Source organism: Thermobia domestica, chromosome 2 (assembly GCF_964235325.1).
Source record: "Thermobia domestica chromosome 2, izTheDome1.hap1.1, whole genome shotgun sequence".
Taxonomy (NCBI): Eukaryota; Metazoa; Arthropoda; class Insecta; order Zygentoma; family Lepismatidae; genus Thermobia; species Thermobia domestica.
In genome coordinates, this window is record NC_137455.1 from 385,951,368 (window position 1) to 385,978,212 (window position 26,845).

Below are 26,845 nucleotides of genomic sequence, written 5' to 3' on the forward strand. Positions count from 1 at the left end.
AGATAAGTTGAAAAAAGAAAGTTGCGTTTTGTTTACATGCGATTATTTACGAAGTTCCAGTTCTACACACACTATTTTGCTATCTGTAAGTTCATCGGATGGATTTTAACAAAGTAACTAGTTAGTGTGAGCTTTAATAATATTTATTCGTGTAAATAAAACGTTGTTAAGTTTTAAAGAGCAAAATTATGAACCTCAAAATTTATTCTTGTAAACAAAACATGAAATGAGAACTTAAAAAACAAGATGATGACCTTTGAAATCGTGAACTCGATTCCTGCCGGTCTTAGAATTTTCGGTGGCAACTCATCATTGTGAGGCAGTTGCAGAGGGACTTAGCACAAGCGAAATATGGTTTAGAAAGTCAGAATAACATTGTGGGACCGATTCTCTAAACACACAACAACTGAACTTGCCATCTACTGGCTATAACAGTATGGTGAGATATCTAACAAGTTTTAACTTTTCTGAAGAAAAATTATCAAAGGTTTAGGAATATATTTCTAAAGTGCTTTTGTTAAGAAAAGCGGAGGAAAATTTTTAATTTATCGTACACCATGACAATTAGAAATTACGTATAATTCACGGCGTTTGTTAAAGCATCTATATTTTCCAGGGAGAAAATGTTTCTTCTGAACAAAAATATTCTTGGAAAACGAAACGTAGACAACGGTATAAACATTTTTGAACAGCACGTTAACATGTTTTGAAATTTTAAAAATCATTGTACTTAAGTCAAATATTTATTCCTTAAGCTGTCTTGCATTTCCAAGTTTTAGGCTTTCCCTTAGAGCCTTGTTCATAGAAGGTAAAAAATAAAAATAAAATAAATGAAAACATCAAGAAAATTTAAAGGTATAGACTCAGCGAGAAAGTAAATGGGGATACACGTTGTCTTAGAAGTGCCAGAGATTTTAAAGATGCTAAAACGGAATAACCGGTATCAGGTCTTTCGAAACATTTAAAAGAAACACAACACTATATTGTAAACTCAATAACAACACTCTCCATGGCCTTGGTTGTAACAAAAGAAATACTGGCTAAAGCTTTAACACACACTGTATTTTAAACTGTAATGTGTCACAGTTTCGGATATCTAACATATCCTTCATCATACACTATAGCTATAGCCAGTGGCGTATTTACGATTTTGTTTCGGGAGAGGCTTTGCTAACTTTGGGGGGGGAGGAGGGCTTTGCCTGGAAATGTGAAAATTCTGCAAGATATTTCATTTACTTTACTATACTAAGTAAGATTTCGGGGGGGTCTTAAGCCCGGAAGCCACCCCCCTAAATACGCCACTGGCTATAGCTTTGGTCAGCTTTGGCCAGTGTTTCTTTTGTAGACTCAATAATTTTATTTGGAGCCAAGAATTAAACAGAAAGTTTAGTTTTTGAAAATCTGTTTATTCTTTTAAAACATCCAAACCTGGATATAGGAAGGATTGGTAAGCAAGGAATTGGAGAAGATAATTTACAAATACTGTACGTACAGTATTATTGGCACAAAAGCAACATGAGTTGGCAATTTTTTTTTCACTTCAACAAAAGAACTCACAACTTAAGCCCGTCATTTCAGAGTGTGCCACACTACCAAAGAGTATCTTTTTTGCACGTTTACTGTGAGTCCATTCCTTTATGCAGGGTGTTATATAGATGTGTCATAATATTTTGGAAAATTAGAAAAAAAAGTTCACATAAACCTGTGCTCAGAAGTGGATAGTTTCGGAGTTATAGAGTGAGGAAAACGTGAAATAAGTGAACTTTAAACAATCACAGCTCTACTACTATGGGACCTGTCGTAATCAGATCAAGACATCACTGAAAAACTGGTATGTGAACTATCCAAATACCCATCTTTCAGAACCTCTGGTACTTGCGCAAACATTTTAGAGAGGCTGTTTGTGAGTACATGATTACTCTCCACCTACCTCTCTAAAAATTGGTATGCAAGTACTGGAACATTCTTAAACATGGATATTTGGATAGTTCACATACCTGTTCCTCAGTGATTGTTTGACCCGACTACGATAGGTCCCATACTAGTGGAGCTATGAACTTTTAAAATTCATTTGTTTCACGTTTTCGGCACCCTATAACTCCGAAACCAGGGGCGAAAATAAAGGTCCCGCAGACCTCGCACTGCGGGGGTCCCCAAGCCATCATGGAGCCCTCAAATCGTAAAGTGGGACGTGGAGAAGGGGGCCCATTCCACGCTGTTTGCGAGGGGGCCTTTAAGCCTTTAGTTACACCACTGTCCGAAACTATCACTTTTGAGCACAGGTCTGTATGAACTTTTTTCTTATTTTGATGTCAGCAATCCATTCCCAAAATATTATGACCCATTTATGTAACCCTCTGTTTCCTTGAAATAAGATCCCAGGGGAGAACCGGAAGCTTGGGAGTTTTCGGGAATCGCAATTAGAAGTAGGTTAACTTTAGAAATTTTAAAGCTACTGAAACGAGACAAATAACAGACAACAAAATCATCCACTTTTCAAGCAATGTATCTTTAGAACGAGTAAATGCGTTAATTTTCGCGGCCGAACTTCATGTACGCTTCAATAAATGCTTCTATATATTATCTTTTACAGGAAAGAAGGTTATCCATTAATTCATCTGGGCCCTATTGCATCGGGAAGACAAATAGCTCGTGAAGATCAGCTGAGGCAAATGTTTTCTTCCCAGCATGGAGTTCTGGCGTTTGATTCGGAATTCGACGCTGTGGTGGAGAGTATTCTGGGCAACTGCCGCGAGAGTTTCGTCTCAATACGAGGCATCGCCGATTACAAGGACGGAACGAGAAAGAAGGAGTGGCAGCCGTACGCGTCATTGGCTGCAGCCAGTGTGATGAAGGCCATTATCTGTGGGATGGATCCCCCAACGGATGATTAAAGAACATTTTCACCCCTCAAATGTTAATGGTGTTTATGCTCACAGTTTATGCATTTTACTGTTAGGAGACATAAAGCGTTGTGTTCTCGTAGCCTCGATAGCGATATGCTGTTATTATATGTACATTACATATCAAATGTATATATATTGTGTTCATTGTACAGGGCGTATTAACAAATATTTAAGTTATTTGTAAAAAGAAAAACTACATTTCTATTTTTCCGAGCATGAGTTTGCCTGCTTCTTGTTGACAAAACTTTTTTTTTTCTGATTTAATAAATTTATCCAAGAGTTTTGAACATCCCAGTGGAGAGCTATTTCAGTAAATATTGAAATAGCTGGTAAGCTAAGTGAATTAGAAAGTAGCGAAATTTCAGTAATAACTGCAGTGTGTGCCGATATGTCAAGCACACTTTTCCTAACTAAAATGCTTATTGGTCACTGATAATTATAGTCTTATTGAATTGCGCCACAGAATACTAATAATACATTTTGACCTATTATTGCATTCTTTGATTATTATTTATTATATTTTATTTTTTTTCAGTCCAGAAGTTAAGAGAAATATACGGTTAATTCCTCTTGTAAGCAAAATGATGGATTACATTCACTTTGCAAGTTTATTTTATTGTATAGTATTTATTTATTTTATTATTAGAGTTAGAACATTTAAAAACAAAAACACCCTGTACAATGAGAATCTATACTTTAGCGCTGTTGTACTACAGGTCCGTTCATTATTGAGAGAGCTTTCTCACTACCAGCATTCAAAAAATGCTGTGATTTAGTAATAAATTTTTCACTAAAAGCAAATCCAATGTGTTCCTGTGGATTACGTATGACCGTTCTTTAGCTAATGGCACTAGAAACAGACATGTGATAATTTTGTTGAAGTTTTCGTAGTTGATTAATAATCAAAAACGGAGCGGGTGAGAGTATGGCACTTATTTACCTTATTAATTAGGTCACTCGAACTTGGTTGAGACAAGTCTAATGAAGAATAGAACGACACGAATGTAACGATCGACATACTATTCTTGTACTTTGAAAATCTCCAGCGCACTGTTATGGATGCTCGATAATAGCCCGATGGAGTTTGTCTTTGACACAGTTCGCCTGTATTAAAGCATTGTAGGGAATATTCCAGTTCCTTCTTTGTTCTTGGGCGTAGCATAAAGAAACTAAATCCGATTTGATTGATACTGTACGAAATGGAACTTACTGCAAAAAATACCATAGTGAGGTTTCTACCCAAGCCTTAATACCCTGACTGGGGAACGAACCAAATAAGGGTAACACACGAAGGATAGGACCAAGGTAAGTCCCACGTTTGCCAACAATTTCATTGTCTATGTTACCCGTTATGAACATCCTCTATGATTTTGTCAGTGTCTTGCTTATCAACAAGGAAACGCTTTACTATTATGTCGCCACCAGCAAAGTTTACTGCCACATGTTGACATACTGTTCATCTGCGCTGAATAGAAGGATGGAGCGACTACTACTTTGGGTGGTACTTTGAAAAGGACGGGAAAAAGTAACATTTTACATTTTGACTACAAAATTTAACAGCTTATTATTGACATGGTAATATATTACCAGCGGTGGCTTCTGAAGGAAGTCATATCGGAAAAAAATAGAATGTTATCTCTACAAGCTGAGAGAACAAAACTTACCTCATCTCCTAATTCCTATAAACAGCAATTAGAAAATTAGTTAAGTTCCTTTCGATTAACTTGTAGCGATAACCTAATTTTTATTGATGCGACTTCTTCCACGGACCGCCACTAAATATTAATATTTCGTAATTTAAAAGATAAATTTTACTTATTCTGTTGAAAAAAATAAATAAATAGATTTTTCGTAGTAATCATGACAGCAAGTAGTAAAAATGGCCACAGACCTCAAGTGGTATTTTTCCACTATTGTCTACATACTACGTCTATTCAACGGAATACGGTTGTGAATTTTGCCTATATTTACTTACTCCGTGGGTTAAGGCACTCGAAGATCATCGCTATAAAAACAAAAGTCCAGCCTTGAATTTTATTCTGTTTTATCCAGGGGTCCTTATTATTCACCTCCTTTATATTATTCTCTCATCTACTTTTTTGGTCTACCCAGAGGTCTTTTTCACACATGAAATTCTATGTATCATGTGCAAACGACATGAACCGCCCATTCTAGACGTCTCGATTTAACTATTCATAATATATTCGCTAACCAGTAGACGTTGAGAAATTTCCTTTATGCAACCTTTTAAAAGCCTGCATTTATCAAAAGCGAAGATATCGACTAGCATCACTAATTGCTGCCCATTCATCGACAATACTTTTCTCTGTTACGTTTCGTCAATTAAAATACAGACCCTTAAACTATTTTCTAAAGAGGGAAAACTCACTGTTCAACATCTACGACAGATACTTTCTACTCTTTTTGAAAACGCTTGGTCTCAGTCAATTTCGAGTGGCTTTAATGAATGCGCGATAATTCCTACTTGTCTTATGAACAGAGTCATTCCTTTTAACGGAAGCAAGCTGTGATGTAAAGAGAGTGTTTTAAGTTACCAGAAAACCTTTTAAATACGACGGCATCTTCCATATTAAGTGAGTCGAATGTCATGTTATCAAACATTACCTTACAACAAATGTTTTCAAGATTTTACAAAAGTCTAGGCCTAACAAGATAATTTTATCAAAAAGCTTGAATTTAAACTTGTTTTCTGAGGAAACTGTACATATGCATCGATTTTGAGTGTCTTTCAGAAAATTTCAGTGTGAATATGTTGTGTATTTTGACATCCAACGAGTAATTTAAATTTAAAGTACATTCAGAACTAGTACGAAATTTTTGCATGGAGTATACCTAATCTCATATGATAAGAATGTTGAAGTAAGATATAGTACAACAAATCAACTGCAAGTAGTATAGTTATAATAACTCTTCAAGATTATCAGACCTACTTTTCGCTAAAGATGCTAATACTTGAAAATCGCAAATCAAGGGCGCAATGAATACATTTAAGTGTATAATAATTAATGTTCCCATTCATGTGAAATAATCTTCAATATAAATGAATAGCAAATTAGAACTCATTATAATTCATACCTTGAAAACAAGTCTTTCAAACATTCTGGCTTTTCAGACACAATTCTGTGAAATATTCAGCTATTTGAGATTCAGTCAAAGGTACAAATATATTCTACAATGATTAAAGTAAGTAATAGTATAAACTGAAGGCGAACAATAAATAAAATTACCAGATAAAAATAAAAATTCTCATATTTTTATTGAGAAAATTACCTGAATATTTTTAGGAATAATAGTAACTAATGGGAAATATAAAGATTTATCATAAAGCGTGCGGTGACTTGAAGTATTGATACTTATATTTGTTGTTTCTGTCATTATACTAAATGGGATGGAGAGATCCCTGACATTGTAATGTAGAATATTCGTTCCAAACTAAAATGTATAAGTATGCAAAACAGTACAATATGTTAGGATATATATTATGAAACCAACTAGACAGATCATATCGTTCAATTTGTTTTCTTATATACGAGGAATGATCAGAAAGTAAAGTTGCAAAGGCTGCAGTGAAACGTGTATATATTATTTCATACAACCAATACAGCCAGCAGATAGTACATACATTAGACTATTTTTCAACATAGTCTCCGTATTAGTTGAGGCACTTGTTGCATCGTGGGATGAATTTGAAGATAAAAATGCTGTCCTTGTGTGTTTAGGCACGTTGTCACGAAGTGTTTCACCTCTTCGTCTGAAGAGAAGCGACGGCCTCCTAGATGCTCCTTTAAGTGCGGGAAAAGGCGAAAGTCGCTTGCAGCAAGGTCTAGGCTGTAGGGAGGGTGGTCGATGATGTCCCAGCGAAACTGCTTCGGCCACTGCGCTCCTCGTCGGTGACATTTTCTGTATCAGCCTCAAACTTTCGACACCATTCTGCGACATGCTGAGGAGATATTACAATCTCTTCGTAAACGTCTACCAGCTGCCAGTGAATTTCAGCCGCAGTTACATGTTACGCCCATAGAAATCGAATAACTGAGCGGACTTCTTCGCGAGACCAGTATTCCAAACGCGTCGCCATTTGTGTTCACATACAACTAGCGCCTTAGGTGGCAGGTGGCTGAAACTCTGCACAGTTGCCAACTCCATGTATTAAAATTATCGCACACTCCTCATTTCTCTATAATAGACGAAACTCCAGAAATATCGGTTTTGTAACCTTAGTTTCTGATCCTTCCTCATATATATTATTATCTACGAGATATGCTAGAAAAGTAGTAGCAACACCAATAGAAGAAAAGAAATTGATTTGAAACTGTGTATGATGTGATTAAGAGGATCCAGTTATCATTTATATGATTGGTGGAAAGAAATAGGGCTTTACAAGATAGGAAACTATAATCTCCTTATTTGTAATACTAAAGAACGCATTATTATAAAAATTTTCAATGTTATTTACTTACTTGTGTCTTATATTAAAAGAACCGTGTATAGCCTTTCGTAAAACACGGTATAGAATGTTCTTAAATATACCTAGATGAAAAAATTGTGATTCTGCGTGGTCAAGATAATATTCAGAGAAAATATTAGGACTGAAAATTTCACTCTCATAAAAAAAAAAAAAAAAAAGTTTATATTGGATAGCATACCATTTGATGTTTCTCTAATGATTTTTTTTTTTTCCGTAATAATCTTGGATTTTTTTCGTGATTGAAACGGGAAAGGTTATTGACAAGGAATGACTTGCAGGGACAAACACAGTGAATCATTATCCTTGTACTGTATTTTCCCCTGCTGGACAAAAAGTATTCACGTACCGTACAGTTGTATAGAAAGGTAATGTGACTGGATTACGATAATACATTTATATAAACCCAAGTATTTTGCGTTGTAACCACGTGAAATTTCACTTTGTGTGCAACGTTTTCTCAAATTCATATGATCAATCCTCGCGGTATATCATTCTATCCAATATAATACAATATGTTCCCCGACTGGAAACTATTACGATTTTCGTTCTTGGATAATTAAGTAATTAAGTAAGATTTGAGTCACTGCTCTACATAAGTTAAATGTCGTTTCATGTACTGCAGTATAAATAATCAGTAGTAGTTACTGAATCTTGTCATAAGCAAACGTACTCTCATGTAGAGCTGTGCGATATATCGATATCGGCTTATATCGATAATCAATATCGCAAAACTATCGACATCGATAATGTCGATTTCGGTATCGACATTTAATATAGTCGATATCGATGTTCGATACTGTCGATATTAGATATGGATATTGTCAATATCGATATCAGAAAAATATCGAATGTCGTTATCGAAATTTCGATATCGCACAGCCCTATCCTCATGTCACATTTCTTCAAAACGCGTATTCTAGAGACGTAGGGGATTCAGCATAGAAAATTGTTGTGGAAAGCATATAATATTAAAAACGATATACCCGGTAGTAATCGCTAGTAACACGAATATATTATTAGAGATATGCAAGTTAAACTTGAAATGCATGCAGAAACGTGTTTTTAACCACTACGGTCTTACTAAAAAAAATTTCGAATTAGTTTCTGAAAATTAAGAAAAAAAATTAGAATATGTAGAAATGTGATGGAAACATTTATATGTTATTCTGTTTTTTATTTTTTAATGAATTTTGCCCTAATGTGACTTTACATCTGGCTATATCATGAGTGGGTAACTTATTCAATAATTAGATGATGATACCTTCCCAAATCATGGTACAAATATGATATAAAAAGTTAAAGTTTTGACCTAATATTTGGGTATCACAATAAAAATAGTTTTTTTAATGATGAAATATTTGTATGTTATGATAAAAATATTCATGATTAAGAAAGAATACTTTATATTTTTAAAGTATTGTTTGTTGATATAATTTTCAGAGCATAATTTACATTGCTTGATTAACAGGATAATCTAATTAAGTTTTATTTCATAATGTGCAAATGTGTCTGCGTGTAAACTATTATCTTGAAAAGCATAATGGACTTTGTATTTATTTATAAGATTACATTGTAAATACAAATGTAATATTATCATCAAAATGTACAAAGTAAAGCCATGCTAATTAGTTTGGTTTTCACAATATTTCTATTTCAAATATTATTTTCATTTTATTCAAATTAAACAAAACAGAAATAACAGAATATTATTATTATTAGAATGTATTAAGTTTGTAGAATATGTGTAACAAATATTTTATGCTTTCTTGAAGACTGATAAATATTTCTAATAATACTATATTAAAGCAACTCCATAATTTATTTGTTTATATTTGTGGAAGAAGTTAAAGGTGCAGCTGCTAGATAAGTGTTACAAACAACGTCTGATCAATTCTGGTTGCAGTTCTTGTACAGGAAATTATTTCTTGTTACAGTTTCAAATGGACACTTAGAAGCATTGTGACCGGGCGTCACTTACTTTCTGAGATAGTGTCAAAATATGAAGAAAATATCATTTGCTATGTGTTGAATTGCTTACCATAATGGAAAGAATTTTGCTTATGCACGTTTTGTTAAGCTACTATAATCTAGGATTCTCCAACATTGTAGCACACTTTCGATTATTGTAAGAGCAATATTTTCGATTATACAAATTGTAAAAGTGGAGCCAAATAGAGATAACTATATGCATCTTGATTTCGAGGGACATTTGTGTTTGATTCGGCATTGACAAAGTTCAAAAAACTCTCGATAAACCAATTAAAAGAAACCTTCTTCAACGAAAACCGTGATCCATCCTTAATACAGAGTCTGCCAGAAAAAAAAATGTATACATTCTTTCTCATCCTGTATCAGAGTAGTGGCTTTGACAATTGTTCTGAAATTTAAATATATTGCAGTAAGGATTTTCGCCCAACAGATGTCGGCCTTGTCAATTGTTTTCAATTAAAATTATGTTGTAGTACGGTTTTCCGCTCAACAGATGTCGGTACTGTCAGCACGGTTAGTGAGATAAGAAAATGGCAGGTGCACGCTTGACGTTCGAGCAGCATAAGTACGTTTTGAAGTATTTTAGCAGGTTTGAGTGGGAATGCCATCTAAGTGCAGTGTAACTGGAGAGGAGAGTTTGGTACTAAACCACCAAACCACCTAATAATCAAATGCATAACAATCGAAACGTCAAGCTTGCACCTGTCATTTTCGTATATAACTAACCGTGCTGACAGTACAAAGAGTGTATACATTCTTCTGGCGGACTCTGTATATTTTCCCAAAGCGAGCATTTAATAAATACAGTAAAAAAAAATATTATCGTGCGTGCTATATTAATAGCAAAATATTTATCGACAGAGCTAATGAAATACCGATTAATTATCGTTTTGTTCTTGTATTAGAGAATAAATTGAAAAATTTCTTATTTGCTACTTAGGAACAGTCATAGAAGCTGCACTAATTCCTGAAGATACAGTTTGTTAAAGCAAAATCCTATGAGTTAATAGGTTCTTTTTCTTTTAAATTCTCTGTGTACTCTTGAATAAGCTTAAAGACTTCATGATGAATAAATGTGAGGTCGGAAATGAAATCATTAACAAGTTTATATAGCCTGGTTACAATAATACTAAAAACACATTTTGATAATTATAACGTATTCCCTTTCATCTTTCTCATTTTTGTTTCGCCTATTGGTAATCAGGCAAACCGAAAGCATTTGTAAGTGCATTTTCTTTATGTTTGCCACGAAATATCGAGTAATATGACTTTTTAAGTTACATACTAATATAGTAAAAATGTTTTATTTTTAACGTAGGAAAAATCGGTCCTATACTTACAGAATAACATGATACTTCTACCATTTCCATTGCAGGGTCATAGCCAGCGATATCTGAGATGGAGGTAACCTTGGGGAATATAGGAGGAAAATTACTTTTCTCCTTCATTATTTCAGATATTGCAGCTACTTTCATCGAAGTCAAATTAGTTTTTTGTTGTACAATATATATAAATGAACTTAACAGTAGGAAGTTCATAGAAAATATTCTAACTGAGCAAAACAGTTTAATGTAGTTCTTCAAAATTTGCCGTGGATATTTAAATCTTTTTGCCCTGCGCTGACTGCTGGTCAGTTACCACTTTCAGCTTTCCTAATTGGACATCGTTTTATCCCTGTATGTTGTTTCTTCTTTGTTTTTGTTGAGGTGGAGGTTTGAATGTAATTCAGTAAACAGTGGTACCAAAACATTAGGTACGAATTCCTGTAATAAACAAGCGATCGAAATACTACTATTTCACTTTAAGGCTTGTTTCCTTCCATAGTAGTGGGAAAATAAGGAATAAATGCTGCTCAATGTTATTTATTTGTAGCACCATGTTAGTGTAGCAATTTTACCAGAATTATTTTGTCTTGTTGTGTTATTCATGTAAAAATATATTTTTCTATTAACGAATGTTAAAGTAACAGTAAAGAAATAATAATAATAATAATAGTACACTCCCCGTAAGTTTTTAATATAGTATTTGCTTCATAGAACGTATACACATGCAATAGGCATCTAAAGACTTAGCTTCAAGTGTTTTCTGCAGTGCAGTGCCAAATAGAATTATCTCCTTTCAAGTTAGCTGTGTTTATTAGAACAAGTTACATTTTAAATGTATATAATATTTTTTGTTTATCCATGTCAGTGTTTTAAAATATGTATCTGGTCATTTGTGGAGTTTACTCGTGTCTAGTCAAGATATATTATTTTAACTGTCAATTATTTTGCATTTTATATTATTTTTATGATAGAATGTTGTAATTTTAAGTTTCTTGTGAAAACGAACTAGAAGCGATCGATATTTTAATAGTAGATTTTGCATATAGAACAAAAACTCCCAGTGAATTAATTAACAAAATACCCAGTAAAGAAGTGATAATTACTAGGAGAATAGGAAATGTTTACTAAGGTACAACTGTTACCATTTCTATGAATGTACGAATAGTAGTTTTAAGTGTATTTCTAGGTGAAGTTTTCGTCCACATCTAGTTTGTAGCCTTTGAGAACGAGATTCATAGCGCAAAGTATAAGGACGTATTCTTTAAACTTATTCGTTAAATTTGAATGAAAAGTTACGCGCAACAAATACGCAATGTGAATATTGGTTTTTGTTTGAGATAATGATCTGTATTTGAGTATAATGGCGGTGATATGCAGAGATTGTTTTCATAGTGAAGATTTGGAAGGCTTTATTACTTTTTTTTTTTTTTTTCAAATAAGTTTTACGAAAGTACTATGAAATATTTATAATGCAGAACTAACTCTGGATGTAAATTTGTACAAAATTCTATTTACTTTTTTTTTTTTTCTCGTGGTATCTGTCATCTCAAAACCTGGTCAGTATATGCGGATAGTCAACATCGTGTTAAATATTCAGTTTTTAATTTTGCAAATTCAAAATTTAAAAGTATTTGTTCTATTTTGATCCAATACCAAAATTTTTAATGTAGAATTGTTGAGTATTGTTTGACTTTTTTAAAAAGAAACGTATTGTATAACTGACTTTAAAATGTGCGTACCATGTTAATTAATTAGATCCATTGTGTTTTACACAGAAGCTTTCTGTAGCTTAAAAAAAATGAAATTCTCTTTGAGACATTTAACTGTATTAATAGTTGTTTAACTCATTACGAAATATACTTACTCTGCTGTACTTTTTGGACCGCCCGTATTCCTAAGTGTTTATCGCATTTTAACTTGAGATTTCTTATGTTATTTCTTATCTAATTGAGTAATTTGTTTATATGGGTGGATTTCATTTTGCATTTGGTGTAATTAAAATCTGGATTATACTAAGATGTACGTAACGTAATGACACCAAAAGTAAGGAGTATACATTTATCACCTTTTCCACCACCTCTGGAGGCACTTATTTGTTTCCTTACATGTAACAGCTGTAGATGGAATCAATCGAGAAAGCACGGAGAAATGTACCGGGTATTTCTGTACAAAAACAATAAAATAGTGAGATAATTGCGTTTTCTCAAATTCTGCTATCTTGCTCGTTTTGAATGTTTGAGAAACACATTCTACCATTATCAAATGAAATAAATGTTAAAGTGTTGTCAGTACAAATAACACCAACTTAAAAGAAATTTCAGCAGTATATCAGTTTCTATATTTAATTTCGACTATTATTCTTTTCCATTGTCATGACAAGAAATTCCAAACATAGAACTAATAATAATATTGATAAATTCCTTTCGTTTATTAGCAACAATCATGAACACCCTTCAGAGAGTAGCAAACACTCCTTGAAGTCGTTAAGTTAAATAATAATTTAATATTTACCTTCAAAACATATAGAGCCTTATGTAGAGTCGGTCTGATGTGTGATTAGTGACATACTAAAGAGCCAGACTAACATATGTTTCCTGCAGTAGTCAGGCCTTTAGTGTGACGCTAATCATATTTCAAAATGACTGCATACGGCCCATTGTGTTTATAAATTATCTCGAAACCCTAGAGGAGATAAAAATATTTCTTTCCCTCTTCAGACGTCACCCATGACAACATCGATTTTTAATAACTATGGCCAGTACAAGGCTCACTTTGTTGGGAGTATTTGCTAGAAAGTTAAGAAGGACTTTGCAAAAGGGAGTAGGCTAGATCCTGTATGTTTAAATGCTGGTGAATAAGGAAAGCTCTGGAAAAACTCCTATCAAGATAACCTTATGGCTTGATCTAAATTTTGGACTTTCCTATTATTCGTACAGAACTATTGTTTCCTGGAGATATAAGCACAGTTCTTACGACACGCTGGTATTTTTTCATATGTAAATCTAAGAAATAAAACCAAAAATTAAGGCGTGGATTTTTTTTGAATCACTTAAAATGATAAAAACTTCTTACATCCTTATAATAAATTTTAGTATATACTGTTTCAAGAAATAGCTACCTCTTCTTTGGTATGACTTTCGACTGTATTGGTAAGCGTGGGATATATTAGTGGAATTTTTCATTCTAAGAAATGTCGGATAAAATAACTTTTAAAATTAAATCGTACTAAATAACCATCTTATAACTACCATCAATAAATATTTTTCCTGAACCACTTCAAGCTCTAGTTAAAGTATGATAAAATTTGGAACCATCTCGCAACAAATTTTGGCGAACTCAATTATTGGTATTTGCGTATCTAAAAATTAATTAATTATCTAATTAATTTTAAGTTAACATTATGAACAATAAAATAAGTTAACTTGTTCCACTGCCATTGATCTAAAATACGATATTGTAACGAAGTAAAGGAATTTTTTAAGTCTGGAAAAGGTGATTTATGTACTCCTACTACGTATTACAATAAATAACTTAAACAAACGATTCTTGTATTTTACCGTAACAAAACTACCAGACTAGTCGAAAGTACATACATTACTAGTGCCTCTAACAATAGTAGAAAACAAACACTTTTTCCTGCAAGCCAAAGATACCTGAATCACAATCACAAATACTTAAGTAATCTTGGTATCTATTTATTCCCCATGAGCGGCCTAAGCAAAACTAAAGTTAGTAACATACCTGTATAACAAATACAGTAGAGCGTCGATTATCCGAACGTCGGTCTACCGAACGACCGCTTAACCGAACTGTGTACTCGCTCGCACCTGTTACTCTCCCACCCTACCGTCCATCATCCCCCTCACTCCCAAACCAAGTTTCCCACAGTAGTCGCCGCACTGAGCCACCGCTGGCGGAACATTGCTTCTAATGGGGCATTCATAAGTCGCTGCTGACCGGCCAAGCCGCCAGTCGCTGTGTTTCAACAATCAGCACACTTCTTTTTATGAATAAATTTACTGTACAGTACTTCTTTTTGGCAAATAAACATGTACAGTTCGATTATCCGAACAAACCAGTTTTCCGAACATCCATGTCCCCCAATTACTTCGGATAATCGACGCTCTACTGTATGCGAATTGGTATCTAACCTTGACAGTTTGGTGTATTTTTCAGTAGTGTTACCTACGATGAAGGTAGATTGTTCAATAACTTCGTATGAAATATATCTGAATTGGATTAAGGGTAAACACAATGTAGGTCGGATTATGAGTGCAGGGATGTTGTCCATCCGTATTAATAGATGGTATTTTTATATACATAGCTATATATAAATATATAAACGTGATACATAAGAAATGTTTAAAAAAGAATTGTATTTTGGAGTATATGGTCTTGGTAAACGTATCAGTGATGTGGTGTGAAGGATTTTGTTTGTGAACTAAGAATCAAGTTGTGAGTAATGTACATAAGTATGTTTATCCCATTATATCTCGTACTATTAAGTTTGTTCCTGTGCGATCGTTGCGTCGAGTAGTGATAGAGATCTGATTCTGTATGAATAGTTCTTGGAATGCAAGAAGAAAATAGTTTCTGGATTCATTTGTATTATTTAATTTTATTCGCTGTAAATAAAAAACGAATGACAAGTTTTAAATTAGTTTTATTCCATGTCCTCTAAACATTCTTGTTATTAATCCGTTAAAACAGTAACGACTTAATTAATCATTTAAGTTTTGTTAATTTTTAATTTGATCAATTAATTTTTCCAGGAGTTAATTTTTAATTGATAATCGTTGCAAAAATTCGTTAAGGATTAAAAAATAAATCCTTTCTTTCAAATTTCTAATTGATAGTAGTTACAAAAATTCGTTAAGGATTAAAAACTAATCCTTTTTCCTCATATTTTAAATTGATAATTGTTACAAAAATTCGTTAACGATTAAAAAATTAATCCTTTTTAATCGTTATTTCAATCAGATTTTTATTTGATAATCGTTACAAAAATTAGTTAAGGATTAAAAATAATCCTTTTTGCCTCAAATTGATATTTGTTACAAAAATTCGTTAAGGATTAAAAATCCTTTTTTCTTAAATTTTTAATTGATAATGGTTACAAAAATTTGTTAAGTATTAAAAACTAATCCCTTTTCCTCATATTTTTAATTGATAATCGTTGCCAAAATTCGTTAAGGATTAAAAATTTAATCTTTTTTTCAAATTTTTAATTGATAATAGTTAAAAAATTTGCTAAGGATTAAAAACGAATCCTTTTTCCTCATATTTTTAATTGATATTGTTACAAAAATTCGTTAACGATTAAAAAATTAATCCTTTTTAATCGTTATTTCAATCAGATTTTTATTTGATAATCGTTACAAAAATTAGTTAAGGATTAAAAATAATCCTTTTTGTCTCAAATTGATATTTGTTACAAAAATTCGTTAAGGATTAAAAATCCTTTTTCTCAAATTTTTAATTGATAACACTAGTTAACAAAGGTTTTGTTACATAAAAGGAAATACCTGTCCTTAAAGGAACTTTTTGCGCTGAATTCGAATATGCACTCGGTTTTTCTCCATCACGTACGATTTTCCCGTAACAGAGGGATTTTCGGGAAAATCCCTCAAAAATTTCCCTTTTCGTTTATTTTACACCCCAAGATCTTGTCCCCTTGCATATACTAACATAGAAATTATACCTAAGTATACTTTGATTCATATTTAACAAACCCTCCAAGTTTCGTAATAATCGCTTTATTCTTTCTAGAGAAATAAATATGTTTGTATGTATACTGTGTGTACTGTTTATTGCACCTTATAGTAATGCTTTCAGATCTCTTAAGTTGAGGTAAAACGTTTTGCTTTATTACCACAAACACATATATAAAATATAATACAATATAATTTACAAGTGTGACAATTTACAATAAACAATAATACAAATGTACCAAAAGGTCATGAAAAGACAATCAAAACTATCACAATATATGAAACTTCCATTGGGTTACAAAAACGTACACTACTTCCTTCTTTTGTAAGAAATGTTGCATTCTCTAACAAGACCCCAACAATAGTCCCCCATCATTGAAGGATCCCATCGTCCCTGGTACCTTTTCTCCATTGCCATTATATCTTGGTGGAATCTTTCCCCCTGTTCGTCGCTGAGAGCACCTAGGTTAGCAGGAAAGAAGCTGAGGTGGGAGTGCAAAAAGTGGATTTTTAAAGACATCCTACAACCCAACTCTTTGTATTTCTGTATCATGTCCTGTACGATTTCTGTGTAACTCTCAGCTTTGTTATTGCCCAGAAAGTTGCGCACAACACACTTAAATGCTGTCCAGGCAGCTAGCTCAGCACTGTTTAACTTGCTGTCAAAGCTATCATCAAGCATTAATTTCCTAATTTGGGGACCAATAAACACTCCCGCTGAAATCTTAGCATCACTCAGGTTAGGGAACTTATCTCGCAAATACTTGAAACCTTCACCAGATGTGTCCATGGCTTTGACAAAGTTTTTCATAAGTCCTAACTTGATATGAAGTGGCGGTAGTAATATCTTATTAGGATCTACCAAAGGAGCGTATTTGACGTTGCATTCTCCAGGTACGTAATTCACTCTAGGTTCCCATTCCTTCACTTCATAATGTTTGTCATCAGCTCGGCTATCCCATAAACATAAAAAACATTGGTACTTCGTGTAACCGCACTGCAGTCCTAATAAAATACCAACTACCTTGAGATCACAACATATTTGCCAACAATGGTCCTTGTAATTTATAAGATTTAGCGAAGTTGACATGGTGTCATAGGATTCCTTAATCTTCACTGAGTGCGCAAGTGGTATAGAAGGTTTTTTATTTCCATTATGTAAAAGGACAGCTTTAAGGCTGACCTTTGACGCGTCGATAAATAACCTCCATTCTTCTGGAACGTAAGGAATTCCTAGCTCCGCCATCAACCCATTTATATCCGTACATACGCACACATTATCTTGCATTGAGAAATAGCTTGAAAATTGAACATGCCTTTTCCTGTACACTGATATGTTCGTTTCTGCATCCAATAAGTTCCACTGCTGGAGCCTTGATCCCAGAAGTTCCGCCTCTTGTTTTGTCAGGTGCAAATCACGGACTAGGTCATTAAGTTCACATTGCCGGATGAAATGTGGCTCGCGAACACAGTCAGGGATGAACGTTGGATCCTTGGATGTACATGTTGATGTCGATGGTTCATCAAGGTCATGATCATCATCAGAGTCTTTTGGCCATATCTCTTCCCAGTTGGTAGGGGGCTCGGGAAGTGGAAGTTCATCCCCGTGCGGAATAGGTCTAATTGCGGATTTAACGTTGGGATAACTTATTGTGTATTTGCTTTTTTTAGAATGTCCCTTAACTACTGTGAGACAAAAATAACAATCATCCAAATGGTTGGTTTGTTCTCTCCACACCATTGGTACAGCAAATTTCATGAACCTCCGTTTCCCTTTGGCCCATGCAAGTAAAGTGACGTAGCACGACGCACAAATTATGTTAGGTGCCCAAGTTTTGTCCTGATCTCCCACACGACATCCGAGATATATATAATATGCTAGTTTCACCGATCGCGTAATGGATCTACACTGTCCTTTAACTACAAACTGGCCACAAACATAACAAAAACTATTTGGTGAGTTAACACACGAACGCCGTCCTCTTGACGCCATTGTACTGATCACAAACTAAACTTCTGGTCTTAGTTGGGTATAATGCCGTTAAGATCAAACATGAAAGCACTCTTAGCAGCAAAGACAACTTTGAAAGTGAAGTAGTGTTAAACCACACGTCAATATAAAAATGTACAAAATGACACCTCTCACCAGGTGTCAAGAACACAAGAAAGAAAGAAATGCGCGGGGGAGGGGGGAAACGATACCGTAGTGGAAAATTCAGACTGCATTAGTTCATTGTTGTCAACAATGAGTCTGTATTCCATTCTTTCTTTCTTTTGCATTCTGTTACATTTGATAACAAATATTGATAACCATTTCATGAACAAAACGAAAAAACTTGGAGAATTGTATATATATGTATTAAGATATACATATACTGTACGTTTAAAAAGTATATACGTTGGAAGTACATTCTATTTTTATACACGTTTCTAATTTACAGAGAGCAATACAAGTGTGTTGTTGACTATTGTAAATATTCATTTTTATGTCTGTGTTTGTAGTAATAAAGCAAATCGTTTTTACCCCAACTCAGGAGATCTGAAAGCATTACTATCAGGTGCAATAAACAGTGCACACAGTATAAGTTTACATACAAATATATTTATTTCTCTAGAAAGAACAAAGCGATTTTTACGAAACTTTTAGGGTTTATTAAATATAAATCAAGGTATACTTAGGTATAATTTCTATGTTACTATATGTAAGGGGACAGGAGCTAGGGGAATAAAATATCTGAAAAAGGGAAATTTTTGAGGGAATTTCCCGAAAATCCCTCTGTTACGGGAAAACTGTACGTGATGGAGAGAAACCGAGTGCATATTCGAATTCAGCGCAAAAAGTTCCTTTAAGATCAGGTGATTTTTCTCATGTAACAAACAAAAAGTTTAAATTTGTTAACTAGTGTAATCGTTAGAAAAATTCGTTAAGGACTAAAATATTAATTCTTTTTTCTAAAATTTTTAATTGGCATTTGTTACATAAAATTCGTTAAGGATTTAAAAAATAATCCTTTTTTCTCAATTTTAAATTGATAATCGTTACAAAAATTCGTTAGGGATTAAAAAAATAATCAATTTTTCTCAAAATGTATATAAAATGGGTATTTTTTGCTACGAACTTCAAACGCTTCACGAAAGTTTCATACCAGTAGTTTACAGGTTTTCCAAACTGAACACTGTCACTTCAATTTCTTCGAAGTTTGTGGCAATGCCCCCTTTCTTCAAATGCAGGTAAACCAGCTTCTTTTAATAGTTCCTCGTTTGATGCCCTAAAGAGGTTTCTCGAATCACAAAGGTTTCTTATGGCTATAATCTCTTATTGAAAAATATTAAGTTTTACGTCCCACGTTTATGCGGGCTAGGCTAAAGGAGACGGCGATAATGAGAAATTAATGAAATTGTGGAGTGAAGAAAGTGGGAGGAAACCGGAGAACCCCAAAGAAACCCACGCACACAGTATTTGTCCACCACAAAGTTCATTTGGCGCGAGCTGGGATCGATCCAAGGACTATAATCTGTTATTGGTGACGGGATTATTCGAGATGTAATCCCTCCCTAATTTTTGTGTTTCTTTGCAGTGAGTCTTTGCAAAGACTTCGTGTGGAGTGTTGTACTGTATGGTGCGGAAAATTGGACATTACGCAAAAGTGGTGAAAAACGACTGGAAGCTTTCGAAGTGTGAGTGTGGAGAAGAATGGAGAGAATTAGTTGGGTTGAGCGGAAAACGAATGAGGAAGACTCAAAAATGATGGGGGAGAAAAGAACAATTTTAGATATTATTAGGAAGAGGAAAGAGAAACTGGTTGGGACATTGCCTAAGAAGAAATTGTGTCATGAGGAACGTACTAGAGAGTATGATGGCAAGAAAGACAGGGAGGGAGGCGAAGATGCTACAATTAATGGACGATATAATACCATAAAGATCATACGTGAAGACGAAGATGTTAGCTGAAGGCCGTAGAGCATGGAAACTTCTTATCTACGGCAAATGACCTGCGAAAGGGTAGAATACCTATGATGATGACCTTTGCATTGAAGCGGTCATGTTTTAAAAGTTTGTTTACAACCTCAAACGACTACATCTGGTTAAAGAACAGAACATCGAGTTGTAATGTCAAGTGTGCTTTGCGCCAAGTACAATACAAACATCATTGCCGCTTACTAAAAGAATAAAATGATGTAAAAAGGACAAGACTTGTCGAGTAGTATACTGATGTCACCGTTACTCGACCATACTCTCATTATATATTTTCTATTGCTATTGCTACACATTGCTTCTGCGAGATTATAATAATACTTATATCGGCGATACTCTTGCTTTATGAGATAGTCAAACAAAGAGAAACAATTCAAGTTTGCAAAGAGAAGCTTTGCTATTGTGTTGTACTCTTCTTAAGTAAAGAATATCAGAACAGATAACTATCACATAGATTTAGTATTTCTAGTGATTTACTTTAACATTTGGAGAACAAACTGCTAAGTAGTCCGGTGGAAGGCATGCGTAATTTTTTGTTCTGTAGATGCAAGATGAGTACTTAGAAACAAGTGGCTAGAAAGTAATTTCAAACTGCAGATCTTTTCTCAAATCGTAACTGCTTAAGTTTGCTTCATGAATAATAAATACAGTAAAGAATATTGGAAATCCAGAAAATGAACAATGCAGTATTTCCAAAGTGTATTCAAGTAAACTAGCAGGGTGTTCTGAGGTTTTCTTCCAGTCCAGAAATCTGTAGATACAGTTTATTTCATCATAACTGGCGGGTATTCACTTTTTTGTATCTGAGATTGGGGATCATTTAGCGAGGACAGAACAAGGATAAATATAGAGGGATTTTACGGTGCAGGTTGCACCCATCAGAATATTTGCAGGACACTTTTTCACTGAAAATACTATGATCAAATTGGAGAAGGATAAATTTGAGGTGGGAGAATGGTAAATTCGAATGTGTTGCTCCCAAGTCTTTAGGGAATGAACATCCCTGGGACAGGAGCATTCTATGTACTAATGAAAATATGGGTAATAAACTAATAATAATAATAAAAAGCAGAATTATACTGCTAGTGGGAAAAAGTCTTCACAACAACTATTAATTGATTTAGTATTATTTTATAAGTATTAAATAATTTCTTTCTAAAATTATACATAGTGTTATTTGGTTATTGAAAAAAAAAACGCACCAAAAAGGGTGCCTATCTAAGAATTTTAACATGGCATAAAACAAAGAATATTCGAAAGAGCCTTTTAAAAGAAAATCCACGTATTTCATTTGTACATGAATGCAAAGTCATGTAGGAAAGCACTTTGTATTATCTTTCCGAATATGCATTTAGAGAGCTTCGAAATGTGGTGTTGGAGGAAGATGGAGAAGATAAAATGGACAGAAAGAGTAACAAACGAAGATGTTTTAAAACCGATAGAAGAGAAGAGGACGCTTCTAGCCAGCATCCTTTGGATGAAGGCCAATTGCATTGGACGTATTGTTGTCTTCATACCGCCATAGAAGGAAAGTGAGGAATAGGAAGAAGAAGAACAAATGATGGATGATTTGAAAAATAGAAGAAAATATTGGGAGTTATATGCATTTATATTTGAACATTGGTACTGACCTCTCAGACTGATTAATACAAAACTTAAAATAGACTCAATGGATATTTGGAAAGTGACATAAGAAAACAAATAAAATTGGATCAAAAATTTATAACTGAAGCGAACGTAGCGGGTTTCTACCATTCAACTCAAATAGCATTCTTGTCTGTTCGGTATCTCTGTTCCACAGTAAGTCCTGTAAAATCCGATTTCTTTGATAGTTTGTATCTGCCTTCCTACTTAATAGAGAAAACGTGGGAAATGCACCCCATGTTACAGGTTTATCCATTGTATATTCATAAACTTTTCCCAAATAAATTTTCTAAAACCCGTTCAATTTGTATAAAACAGAGTTTTTCTTTATGGTTTTAGAGTTGCGGTTGAAATCGATCAAGAATAAATGAATAAAAAAGGGTAGCTTTCTCAAAGAAGTAATCCTCATGCAACTGGTAAAAAAAGTGCCTACGCTTGGGTAAATTTCTAGTTGTTCCTTTTGTACTAATTTGAGGACACTTAATCTATTGAAACCATTTCTGAACATATCTATCTGATCACGGGGATACGAGAAAATATGACTACATTGTTCGATTTTTTATTCAGTGATTATTTGTGTAACAATTGTTGGATTTTATACAGTGGTCATATATGTAACATCCTGCACGTGGTTTTATATTTCTAAACATCAACACCTGCTTTTTATTTATACACAAAACCACGTGCTCTTCTAAAGGCTACTACATGAAGCAGACGACAGTAATCCTCGTCACCACTTGGTCACGTGATCGAAAAGGAACATCAGGGTCACCGCTGCTCAGAGGAGGGTATACAACTCCATGCATTGCCTCAATCGGCTGGTAGCTTGTCTGAAACTTTGAGAGATTCTAACCTAACCCAAACTTCTAGCTTGCCTGGAGCTTTGTGGAAATCTATATGGGAACAAGGTAACGAGTAATCGGGCCCCAGAACAAGCCAACCGATCTGTGGGCCACTACACAGAAAACGGATCAATAATACGTAGAATAAACGGAATATAGAATGCCAATCCATTGATACAAAATCATTAGTTGATGAAAGAAATACAACCACAATTCAGAATTCACTCCTCAGTGACATCACATCAAATGACCGACGAGAACACATAACATAAATACGGAAGCAAATAAATTACTTATTAATGGCCGAGTGGACATAGTTGTTTTACCAGTAATAATATATAGGGCTCTTCATTATCTCTGTGTCCAAAGAACAATCTACCACCGAATTCTAAATTGATAACAATTCTCCACTAATATTAGAGGAATTGCTACTACAATTGTTAAGCTCAGGTATATAGTCTTAATTAAATTTCATAATTTTCCATTTTATTATTGAAGAATTTTAGAACATGATGACTTTCTGCCTCATTTGGAGAAGACCTATTTAAGCGTCTTCAGGCCAAAATTGACTTACAAAGAAACATATTCGCATATCGGAAACCACGGAAACCAGTTTTTCTAATGGAAGACACTAGAACGGAAGCATTATCAGAAAAAGCTACGTCAGCCGCCTGGGAGGACGAATTTACAACTCGTAAAGTTCTAACTGAGATTTCATTGAACATCCAATTTTTTTTATCACACACTTGGCACAATATCACTTTACCGTCCGTAGTAAACACATCATCGATGGTTACCCACGACCGTGATTTCGCGGATAAAGTTGAGGCAACCGGAGCCATTTCTAACTTCGACGGTCAATACAGAGCACGTGCGTTTTGCAACTGCAATACTAGAGTACTGTCCTCCTGTCATTCAGTTGAACAAGCGAAGTTCTTTGAAAGCTTAGGTTACCTGCTACAGGGGCGGATCCAGGGGGGGATCGCCCCCCAGAAGAGAAAACTTTCTTATTTTATATATATAAATAAAACCCCATCCCAAAGTTTGGAGTCCTTAAAAGTAGCAGTATGACAACCCAGCGTCCTCCCCCCCCAGAAGTCGGTCCTGGATCCGCCCCTGACCTGCTATGATATTGCCATTGTCGCCAGCTTCTTGGAACGAACTCTTGCATTAAATTCCTAGAAGCACATTAGGATACAGTTTTAACTTGAATTACAGGATTTGCTTTCATCTTTCCTCCCGTCCGACCTCCGATAACAATCAAATAGACTTCATTTTAAGAATTTCCTGGCCAGTCGCCTGTCAGGCACATTATTTGTCTTCCTCTAGAATTGAGAATAAAGGGCGCTGCTAATGTACCCCGGAGGGAGGATTTTTACTTGTTTTTTCTTATATTTCTTTTGTTATCGGCGAAAATTCTGCGAAACATGGTTTGACAAATAAAAAAAAAGGAGAGAGAGATATTTTTCTTTCGGTAAAGAAACGAAAAGATAGACATGACTAAATTGAATCTAGATGCAAGCCTTGCACAACTGGGGAGTTTATTATTTTAAATGGGAGCAGGAAAATTCGGTGTAGGAAATTTCGGTGTAGGAAAATTCGGTGTAAGAAAACTCGGTGTACAGAAAATTCGGTGTACGGAAAACTCGGTGTGGGGAATGTTAGGTGTAAAGAAATATTCCTTGTAGTAGAATGTAGGATTTATTAAAAACTCAACTTTGAGGATAAATGAGCGTATTAGTTTTAAGTTCAAACTTTGTGTAGAACGTACTTTTACTGTCTACTATAACAAATTTTTAAAAAATTGTGATCGTGAAATAATTTGAATTCTAGATTTCGACGGATTTTAATATTTCATGAATCGTACATGACGGGAAATTAGTTTATTGATGTCCGCCCGTATGATTTAGCGAAGCATAGAGGCCACTGCATTCAATGTACCAGCATTTAATTTGAGACTCAAGCTTTTATGCTGTTCTAGAATTTTCGATTTCCAAAAATAGAGCTAGGTTACTGGAGGAGTAAGGCTGAAAATTGATGATTTTTTAAAAATCAGTTCTAACGATTTTATTTATATTTTATAAGTAAATGCTTAAATCTAAATTCTTCAAAATTGCGAAGCAGAGTGGAGTGTAAATACCCTTTGCGTAGCAACGACAGATCCCGTTCTCCAAAAAGTTTTTAACGATAAAATCACGTTGCTCCAAAGAGTACATTATTGTAACTGTGTCCTGATCATATTGATACAGCAGCACAGCATAATTCTCAATACAACGGCCCAGTTTCCTGTTCCTTATTGACAGTCGCGAGGTTGCCATCTAACGAAGAAACTCAAATCTCCACACCGCACCTCACCTACAGTAATTCCAATTCGGTACAGTGGCGAATATTTGCTGTTTTTCTAGAGGCGTAGCCGATATTACCCCAAACGAATTTAAACCAGTAATCATAGTACCATAAATCTCCCAAAGTTCCTTGATCATTTGCCACAAACCGCATGAAAATCGGACTTCAGTTAGAAATTCTAGACCCAAATAAAATCCGTGAGTTTTAAAAGAATCACCTTGTATATGTTCTATGATGTACTATAGGAAAGGTGTTTTTAGTTGTTCCTATAACTATTCTCTGAACTTATAGTTGTAATTGTTTTATTTCTGACAAAAAGTGTCAGCTTCATTGTGTGATGAAAAGTAGTTCATAGTAATACCCGCGAAAGACATGAAAGAGGTATTGGACTCAAGGCAAAAAAATAAATTTGCTTTTCTTGAAATAGATAATAACACTTTATTCGTTACATTTTATAGTTTTCGTTTTCACAATATGAAGTGTCGTATATTATCGTAAGTGGTAATATTCAATATGTATTACACCGAATCTACTTTACACCTAAATTTCCCCACACCGAGTTTTCCGTATACCGAATTTTCTGTACACCAAATTTTCTCTACACCGAATTTTCCTACACCGAGTTTTCTTACACGGAATTTTCCTACACCGAAATTTCTTACACCGAATTTTCCTAGACCCATTTTAAATTAAAATTTCAGTAAACGCAAAATTTTAAGACAGTTTTATGTAAAAAATATATAGAAACCATAGAAATATGTAATATTAGTCAAAATATGTAAAAATATGTAATATGAAACTTGAGTTGAAGCACTCTACAGGTGTGAATCACAAACATTTAAGGATTTGACGAATCTACATATGAATGAAAAAATATGTAATTACATACAAATCCGGACATTACTTATTACATAGTACTAAAAATTGCTATGTTTAATTTTGATTTTAAACAATTATATTTTAGATTAACTTTGATCATTATTTTTTTCTATATTAATTTTATTTTAATCAATTGTTTTTTTCAGAGCTTTAATTATTTTTTTTAAATTATCCAAATACGTATAAATCATAAATGTAACAGGTAGTTTAAACAGCATTGAACTTGAACCTTTTTCGCACGAGATGGTATTAATATCAAAACTGCAGGGTTTATGAGTTACAGCGGGTCAGACCTAACGTCTACCCGTTTAGACAGTCCCGCCTCCGACACAGACGAATGCTGTCGAAATGGTCTCAATCGTTAGTGCATCATTTCTACACAGAAGGAGGTGTGAGACATTGACGTATCTAGTTTATGCCCCAGCTTCCACCACCACTGATTAACGCCAAAATGGTGTCAAAATACCGATTGGCGGATAGTTTGTGCACGTTTATTTTTACACACAAAAAATTATCATTTGTGTACAGAAAGGAGGCGAGAGTTTTCATATCTCTTTTGGGTAGCAGTTTCTCCGAACAACCGATTGGCATCAAAATGGTTTCGGTTGTTTTCGGGTCTTGAGGTCTACCCTAGAAGACTCCAGAAGACTGGAAAAATTCGAACCAAATTTGCAAAATCCATTGCTCTTTGATTTACAATTAAAAACGAAAAATAAACATATCTAATTATACATGCCA

General features: G+C 34.2%; 1 protein-coding gene across 3 annotated transcripts in view; it reads left to right on the top strand.

The window, feature by feature from the left end:
• The window catches only part of LOC145678893 (uncharacterized), a 199,220-nt gene extending 183,854 nt beyond the window's left edge, over window positions 1-15,366 (top strand). For all 3 annotated transcript variants that reach the window (XM_081749476.1, XM_081749475.1, XM_081749477.1), the window contains one exon: window positions 2,594-15,366. In XM_081749476.1, coding sequence (XP_081605602.1) covers window positions 2,594-2,894 — 301 coding nt within the window. In that variant the 3' untranslated portion in view covers window positions 2,895-15,366. The remainder of the gene's footprint in view (window positions 1-2,593) is intronic.
• The last annotated feature ends 11,479 nt before the right edge of the window (window positions 15,367-26,845 follow it).